Source organism: Mandrillus leucophaeus, unplaced genomic scaffold (genome assembly GCF_000951045.1).
Source record: "Mandrillus leucophaeus isolate KB7577 unplaced genomic scaffold, Mleu.le_1.0 Scaffold61, whole genome shotgun sequence".
Classification (NCBI taxonomy): domain Eukaryota; kingdom Metazoa; phylum Chordata; class Mammalia; order Primates; family Cercopithecidae; genus Mandrillus; species Mandrillus leucophaeus.
Genome location: NW_012106586.1, coordinates 4,846,300 through 4,855,506, shown reverse-complemented (window position 1 = coordinate 4,855,506; position 9,207 = coordinate 4,846,300). Strand labels below are relative to the sequence as shown.

Sequence of the window (9,207 nt, the reverse complement as noted above, 5' to 3'; positions counted from 1 at the left end):
TTTTTTTTTTTTTTTTTCTTAATATTTTTACCTTATTTACGAAGAAGAACTTTTTTTTTTTTGAGACGGAGTTCTGCTCTGTCTCCCAGGCTGGAGTGCAGTGGCATGATCTCAGCTCTCTGCAACCTCTGCCTCCCAGGTTCAAGCAATTCTCGTGCCTCAGCTTCCTGAGTAGCTGGGATTACAGGCACCCACTACCATTCCTGGCTAATGTTTTTTGTTTTGTTTTCTTTTTTTTTTTTTTTTTGTATTTTTAGCAGAGGCAGGGTTTCATCATGTTGGCCAGTCTGGTCTCAAACTCCTGACCTCAGGTGATCTGATCCACCCGCCTCAGCCTCCCAAAGTGCCGGGATTACAGGCATAAGCCACCTCACCGGGTCTATCTGGGATTTTTTAAATGTCTTGTGTTAAAGATAAAATTTAGAAAGTCTTCATTTCATTCTTGTTAGTGTAGCAAGAAATTTCTTTCTTTTTTTTTTTTTTCTTCAGACAGAATCTTGCTCTGTTGCCAGGCCTGGAGTGCAGTGGCATGATCTTGGCTCACTGCAATCTCCTCCTCCTGGGTTCAAGCAGTTCTCCTGCCTCAGCCTCCCGAGTAACTGGGATTACAGGCACCCGCCACCATGCCCAGCTAATTTTTGTATTTTTAATAGAAGCGGGGTTTCACCATGTTGGACAGGATGGTCTCCATCTCTTGACCTCTTGATCTGCCCACCTTGGCCTCCCAAAGTGCTGGGATTACAGGCATGAGCCACTGCACCTGACCAAGACATTCCTTAAAAAAAATTTTTTTTTAAAGGAAATTTATTTTTGGGAAATGCTTGGGAAAAGAACATTTGATTTTATCTATTTTGTTTCACAATATGATAAGCAGAATTGCAATGTTATGTGCTAGCTCAGATTATTTAGTAAGACATTGATCTGTCTGTGAGGAACATTGGTCTCATCCAGAAAAATGTCTTAGCCAAGATGTGTGGGTCATGTCCTAACCCTGTATAGCTCTGTGCTGCTTGCTGCCCCCTGCTGTCCTTGTCCTCTTGCTGAAATGAGGTAGGGCAAAGGACATAGGTCAATTAAATGCCCTCTTAACGCAGCCTTTCTTTCAAATTCTTGCGGCTGTCCTGTTGTGCCGCAGGTGTAGAGAAGGCGCGCGCTTTCCAGGAACTGTGTAGTGAACAGTACCCAAATGGCCTGCAAGGGATATCGGGCCCCTTGATAGGGTCTTGGAGAACGTCTCTGTGATCAACTTGTACCAGTTATTTGTATTTTTTTTTTAAGGTCAAATACATTCTTAAGTGATTTGCCGGACAGTGAGTATAGTTCTGAAGTTGAGTTCTAAATCTTGGAACACATTCATTTCCTTTCCTCTTTTGAGATTGTATTACTCACTTCTTGTTTTTTGGCTACAAATGTGCTGGGATTACAGGCGTGAGCCACTGTGCCAGTCACAGTTTTTTCTTTTTATTGGGAAGGAATCTCAATATGTTAACCAAGGTTAGTCTTGAACTCGTGGCCTCAAGCAGTCCTCCTACCTTGCCTCCCAAACTGCTGCGACTGCAGACGTGGTGGCTCACGCCAGGCTAAGGGTTCAGAGAAAAAAAGCATACCATCAAAATAGATCTGCAGAAGCAAATCAAGTATGCATCCTACTAATCGACTGTGTTTATGAATGCAGGCCCATGTACTCTTGAACCTGCTTGCTGCTTTAAAGCAGAACTTCTCGAATATAGCCTGTATTTGGATTACCTGGAGATCTTGTTTAAAATGCAGATTCTGATGAGTAGGACCTGAGATTCTGCATCTTTGTCAATTCCCAGCTGATGCTAACACTGTTGGAGAAAGACTACACTTTGCACAGTTAAGGGTCTAAAGGTCAGAAAGTGTGAACTTGTTTTATTATTTTATTTTATTTTATTTTTTGAGATGGAGTTTCACTCTTGTTGCCCAGGCTGGAGTGCAATGGCGCGATCTTGGCTCACTGCAACCTCTGCCTCCCACGTTCAAGCAATTCTCCTGCCTCAGCCTCCCGAGTACCTGGATTTACAGGCATGTGCCACCCCGCCCAGCTAATTTTGTATTTTTAGTAGACAGGGTTTCTCCATGTTGGTCAGGCTGGTCTCGAACTCCTGACCTCAGGTGATCCACCTGCCTACGCCTCCCAAAGTGCTGGGATTACAGGCATGAGCCACCGTGCCTGGTCAGAAAGTGTGAATTTAAATACAACATCACTCAACAAAGTGCTAGGAGGACTGTCAGCTTTAGAGAGGATAGCACCAAATACACATCCTAGTTATCTCTTGGAAGAGAATGCCCCTAACCCAATTTATGTTTACTAATTATCTGAAAAGTTAATAATGCTGACACCGAGACATCTTTCTCTTTACATCTAAGTGATATTCAGTGTAATTATTACTTCATAGGAACATGCCTTTTGTCAGATTTTGCTTGAGTTCTTTCATTTAGACAGAAAGGCACAAACTAGGGGAACTTTTTTTTTTTTAAACCTCAGTGTTCTGTGAATGGGAAACTGAGACTGAGGCTGGTGACCAGGTGACTGGGCATATGTGATCACAGAGGGTGCTTTGTCATGGAAGGAAATGGCATGCCACTGCTAAAGGGACTGTATCACCAACACTGTGTGTGGGTTTTTATTTATTTATTTATTTGTTTTTTTGAGACAGAGTTTCGCTCTCGTTGCCCAAGCTGGAGTGCAATAGTGCGATCTCAGCTCACTGCAACCTCCGCATCCCAGGTTCAAGCGATTCTCCTGCCTCAGCCTCCTGAGTAGCTGGGATGACAGGTGGGCGCCACCATGCCCGGCTAATTTTTTGTATTTTTAGTAGAAACAGGGTTTCACCATGTTAGCCAGGCTGGTCTTCAACTCCTGACCTTAGGTGATCCACCCATCTCGGCCTTCCAAGGTGCTGGGGTTACAGGCGTGAGCCACTGTACCAGGTTGTTTTTAAAAATTTTTTTTAAATAGAGATAGGGTCTCACTATATTGCCCAGGCTGGTCTTGAACTCCTGGGCTCAAGTGATCTGCCAGCCTCGGCCTCCCAAAGTTCTGGGATTACATGTGTGAGCCACTACACCTGGCTTACTGTGCTTTTGTTGTTGTTGTTGTTGTTTCAGTTTTTTTTTTTTTTAGACGGAATTTCACTCTTGTTGTCCAGGCTAGAGTGCAGTTGTGCGACCTGAGCTCGCTGTAGCCTCCACCTCCTGGATTCAAACAATTCTCTGGCCTCAGCCTCCTGAGTAGCTGGGATTACAGGCGCCTGCTATCATTCTCTGCTAATTTTTGTATTTTTAGTAGAGACGGGGTTTCACCAATGTTGGCCAGGCTGGTCTCAAACTCCTGACCTCAGGTGATCTGCCTGCCTTGGCCTCCCAAAGTTCTGGGATTACAGGTGTGAGCCACCGCACCCAGCGTCCTGTGTGTTTTTAGATGGGAGTTTTCGCTCCTAGAAGCTCAGGGAAGATGAGATGATGGCACCAGAATAGAGCTTTCCCATCCTCAAGGGGAGGACTGGTTAAAAGTCAGAGTCCAACAAGCAATGCCCAGGCTGAGTGCTGGGCCCATGACAGAAGCTGTATTCCCCACAGAGCAGCTTCCGTGCCGGGTGGGGAACGCTGGAGTACCAAACTGCCTTTTTAGTCACTATGAAATTTTGTTTTTAGTTTCACACATTTTCCAAAATAACTAGTTCTCTTTCTTGTTTTGCAGAGGAGTTGTTTCCATGGTCATTTTGAAAATGACAGAAACCCAAGCTGGAGAATACCTACTTTTTATTCAGAGTGAAGCTACCAATTACACAATATTGTTTACAGTGAGTATAAGAAGTAAGTCCAGCCTGCTACTAGCATTCCAGTCTGGAATACACAGTATTTCAAAGGAGTGATTTAGAACCCGTTAGCTTGACCAGCTCCTCTAGACATATTCATGTTTCCCTCGATACATCGTTGGATTGATTAGATTCCCGTCAACCCTCTGTAGAACCTATAGAGAACTGAGAATCACTGATGAATCACTGATGTGTGCCATGGACTCTCAGAATGTGACTGCTGCTAAAAACACCTGGGACATCCTCTGTTCAGTAGCAGATGGCTAACAGGGAAGAAATGGGAAACATCTTGACCTTGGAATCAGAAGACCTCGGTTCTGATTCTGGTTCTGATACTACCACCTATGGCAGGTCACAATTTCTCTGAGCCCCAATTCCCTTGTTGGTGAAATGAGGATAAAAATACATAGGATTGGAAGGTCTCAGCATGATCCAATAGAACTTTCTGAGATGATGAAAATGATCTTTGTCTGCTCTTTCCAAAACAGTAGCCACTGGCCACATGGGGCTGTTGAACCCTTGAAATGTGGCTAAGGTGACTGAGGAACTAAAGTTTACATTTTATTTAGTTTTAATTCATTAAAATTGAAATTGAAATAGCCCCATGCAGCTAGGGGCTACTGTGTTGGACAGCGCAGGCCCACACGCATGCCAGACCATATGCAAGCTGTAAGGAACAGTCCAAATAGTCTTACCAAGGGAGGCAGCTGTGCGGCTGGCAGAGGCACCACCTGCATGTGCTTTCTGGCTTCTCCTTGTTTCGTCCCCATCATGCACAGACTCGGTGCTATGCACACTGACTTGCTGCTTCACCTTCCATGACCAAGAAGGAGTAAAGGTGGCTGCATTCATTCAGGTCCTCGTGCCTTTAGGGGCCAGTGCAGTGCTCCAAAAACCCTGGGTTAATATCACTTAAAATTAGGTTCCCTCCCACACATTGACACAACTTGCCAGGCTGCCCTCTTCCTTGTCAGTGACTCAAGTGCACAAAGCTTGTGTGTCCGGCCCACAGAGGTGCCCTGGGTCAGGAATAAGCACAACTGCCCTTTGCTGAGGATCTTCTGCCTGTAACATCTCAGATGCTCGCAGTGATCCTGCATGCATGTAGATGAGAAGACAAACCCTCTGAGAGGCGTGGTGGTGGGCACAGCTGGAGGCTTTCTGCACCACACTGCCCTGGGTCTTGTGTGAAAGAAAGTGTGTGGGTCTTGCTGTCAAAGCTACTAACAGAAGAGAGCACTCGAGATTCCCAGAAGTGTCATCTTACTGGGGTTGGGGGTAGGGTAAGGTTCTAAAGTCAGCCTGTAAGGTATACATTAGCTAAAGTCAAAATTACTCAAAATTTGTTCTGGAAAGTCCTTTAATTACTCTGAAAATGATAGGACTAGAGCCCTACAAGCTCCAAAGCCAAGAATCACCTTTCGTTGCTCTTTGGTGTTGGTCTTGTTCCCTGCCCCCTTTCTAGTCCCTCACCGCCTCTGTGGGACAGTCAATACATGCCCCAGGTTGGATGAAGCGAGGACATTTCTTGCTCTCCCTCTCTTCCTCTTTCTCTTTTTCTCTCCTTTTTAAATTTTCTTGCCAACTATAAATAGTTGTATAAGGTAAGTGGGCATCTGCTGTGTCTCTGTTATACTCAGGGTATATTCCTTTCACTTAAGATTTACAGTGTAAAAATGTAACAACAATTATTCAAGCAAATTATAACTTATTTTTAGCATTCTGCAAGGTGGTGGGGTCCAAAAAATAGGTGGGAGAGACGTGGCAACAGTCAGTGTGAAAAAGAGGAAAGGGTTTAGTCAACCACAAGCTCAGTATTAACCACCAGCAGGGCATGGTTGCCAAAAAAAGTAAATTTGAACCTTGGCAGTGTTCATGAAAATATAACGTCTAAATTAAGGAAATTAATGGAAGATTATTCATTTCAGTTCTACTTGTTTTTTTTAGATGAATACTGACAAAATGGAGCAACCAGGATAGTGGAAAATTTGGAATTCTTTAAATTAGGAGCAGTTGAAGGAATTGGAAATGTGTAGTGTATAGAAGGAAATATTTTGCAGACACGATAAGGTTGATTGCAGTGTAATACAGAGGAAATTCTTTTAGGATTTGGGTCAGGAAACCTGAGCGAACGAGTTAAAGTACCTTGTATGGTAATTATCTCCTTTGGTATCAGTTTCTAATTTTAAATATTTGAAGGATTTTCATATGGAATCAAAGCTAGACTTTTAAAAAGTTCCTCTAGAGGGTAGGATAAGAACCAGTTGTTAGAAATTACAGGGAGAGATCGAGACCATCCTGGCTAACACGGTGAAACCCCGTCTCTACTAAAAATACAAAAAATTAGCTGGGCGTGGTGGTGGGCGCCTGTAGTCCCAGCTACTGGGTAGGCTGAGGCAGGAGAATCGCTTGAACCCGGGAGGCGGAGCTTGCAGTGAGGTGAGATGCGGCCACTACACTCTAGCCTGGGGGATACAGCGAGACTCCGTCTCAAAAAAAGAAAAAAAAGAAATTACAGGGAGAAAAAGTAAAAATCACCACAAGATGGGAAAAGTTACTTGCAGTTCACAATCAACAAAGGATTAATAGTCATAATATGTAAAGTCAATAAGATAAACAATCTATGTAAGTCAATAAGTCAATAAGAAAAACAAAGCAAAATGAAAACCTGTAGAGAAATGAACAAAGGACATGAGGAGGCATTTCATTTTTGGGACATGAAACCTAAATGGTCAAGAAACATGTGAAAAGATAAACTTAGGCACGTTAAAGTTGTAAAGAGTATATTTGAGCAGAAAGCAATTCATGAATCGGGCAGTGCCAGATGGTAAGCAGGTGGGCTCCTGTCAGGGCATTCAAGGGTAAGACTTCTTTCTATAAGGTGTTCCTGGGGGCAAGACAAAGAGAAGATTTGATTGGTTAAGGAAGGGCAGTCCCTCGTTTGGTCAGTCTGCAGTTCCTCATTGATTAAGCTAAGTGGCATTTTGCTGCTCATATTGAATTGGGTTTGTTTTTTGCTTTTTGTTGTTGTTTTTGTAGAGACAGGGTTTCGGCATGTTAAGGCTGGTCTCCAACTCCTGGGCTTAAGCGATCCTCCCGCCTCACCCTCCCTAAGTGCTGGGATTACAGGCATGAGCCACCGTGCCCGGCCTTTATTCTTTCCCTTTTTTTTTTTTTTTAAGTTGGGTTTTGATTTGTTTACATAGGAACTCAAGCTATTAGAGCTGTCTCAGCCTAATGGCCTTCCAAGTAATTATTTTAACACATGTTAAATTAATAATGGATAAATTAAATTAAGACCACAATGAAATACCATTTTATACCTGCTAGATTGTTGAAAATTAAGAAGTCTTGGTACGTATACAAAGCAATAGGTGCTCTCATCTCCTGGTGTGTAACATAAATTAGTATAACCCCTTTGGAAAACAAATGGTCATTATGTGTAAGGCTGAATGTGCTCATACCATGTAGACCAGCAGTTCCCCTCTTAGGTATGTTATTAAGGAAACTGTTATACACATGCCTCAGTACAAATGTGTGGAATGTTCAGAGCACATGGTTGATCATACAAAAAACTATGGCCGGGTGTGGTGGCTTATACCTCTAATCCAAGCACTTTGGGAGGCTGAGGCAGGAAGATCACTTGAGCCTGGGAGGTTGAGGCTGTAGTGAGCTGAGATTGCACCACTGCACTCCAGCCTGGGTGACAGAGACCCTGTCTCACACACACACACAGAAGGAAACAACCCAAATGTATGTCTACTGCAAGAAAATGAAAAAACAATGATATATATACCAATAGAATATGATGTAGCAGTAAAAAAAAAAATGAATAAAGTATAGCTACATGTAAAACCATGGATGAATGTTAAAAACATAAGGTTGGATGAAAAAATAAAGTTGTGGAAGCTGTATATTGATTGATAACACTATTTTGAAGCTCAAGAATGAAATAAATCAATATATCATTTAGCACCACATATTTATGTGGTATAACTACTTTGAAGAGTCCCCGAATAATAAACAAAATTCAGGATAAAGGCCATGTACAGTTGAGAGATGGGGAGAAGCACAAAAGTAGATCAAAAGGTATTTATTAATATTCTAGTTATTAGGTGGATAGTGGCTCCATGGGTATTTGTTGTTATTATGCTTTGAAATTTACACTCCCTATATTCTTTCATATATATATATATATATATATAAAAGAATACATAATATTTTCAAGCAAAATTTATTGTAAGGAGAGAGGCTGGAATTCAGTATAGGAAAACTTTCCTTAAAAAAAAAAAAGTTTGTCAGAAATTAGAATGACCTGCCCTGGAAGGTCATGAACTCCAGTCCCTAGAAGAGCCAAAGTAGTAGAAAGTTTATGTTAGAAATAGCTGGGAGTGAAGGATGGCGTGTGTGTGTGTGTGTGTGTGTGTGTGTGTGTGTGTCTGTGTGTGATGGTCCAGTGGGAGTGGGAGGCCCAACTAAACCTCTAAGTTCTGTTGCAATTCCAACTCCACCCTACCATGTTTCTTCTGGCTTTCTGAATCTTAGTGTATTTCTGACTAGTTGCAGATCAAATTATAGGAAGAAAGTTGAGGTCTAAACTCTGCGTTAAACAAGGGTTTAAGCCATATGTTATTGCTAATTTCCTTTTTCCTGTGCCTATCAATATTTGTATTTTCACATGGCTTCACTCGACTACTTTAGTTAGCTGTGGATTTATGAAATACCCAGAGAAATTGGCCAAGAGGGTAAATGTTAAAGTTGACACTGCAGCCAGAGCTAAATTTAATATAGTGGTTGGTTTTCTTTTGATGCCTTTAGTATTAAAAAAAGAAAAAATCTGTGTATGTCATGGTTGGCGGGGCTGCAGAAACACTGCTATGGTATCAAATACGAACTTTTCTTAATGACATAGAATCCTTTTTTGAGGGGCTGCTAAGATAATTATTTTTAAAATAGTAAAATGTTAATAACTTATGATGCTTTAGATACCCTGCTTTACACATTAAGAAGACCTTACTTTAGAAAAATGGAAAACCAGGACGCCCTGGTCTGCATATCTGAGAGCGTTCCAGAGCCGATCGTGGAATGGGTGCTTTGCGAGTCACAGGGGGAAAGGTATGACACATCCGTGGTAGCCGCTATTCTCATAATTTCCTTTTGGCTTTTTTCTAATGTAGTTGACATCAAGCTGTATGTAAAATTTAATTTATGCTCATTGAAACAGGAAACTCTGGCTTCTTAAAGTTAAAAAATGACCAGTATAGGGCCGGGTGAAGTGGCTCACGCCTGTAATCCCAGCATTTCGGGAGGCCAAGGTGGGCAGATCACTTGAGATCAGGAATTTGAGACCAGCCCGGCCAACATG

At 42.2% G+C, this 9,207-nt stretch overlaps 1 protein-coding gene across 1 annotated transcript in view; it reads left to right on the top strand.

The window, feature by feature from the left end:
* The window catches only part of FLT3 (fms-related tyrosine kinase 3), a 71,979-nt gene that overhangs the window by 14,181 nt on the left and 48,591 nt on the right, over positions 1-9,207 (top strand). The window contains exons 3-4 of the mRNA XM_011999976.1: positions 3,725-3,840; positions 8,828-8,957. Coding sequence (XP_011855366.1) covers positions 3,725-3,840; positions 8,828-8,957 — 246 coding nt within the window. The remainder of the gene's footprint in view (positions 1-3,724; positions 3,841-8,827; positions 8,958-9,207) is intronic.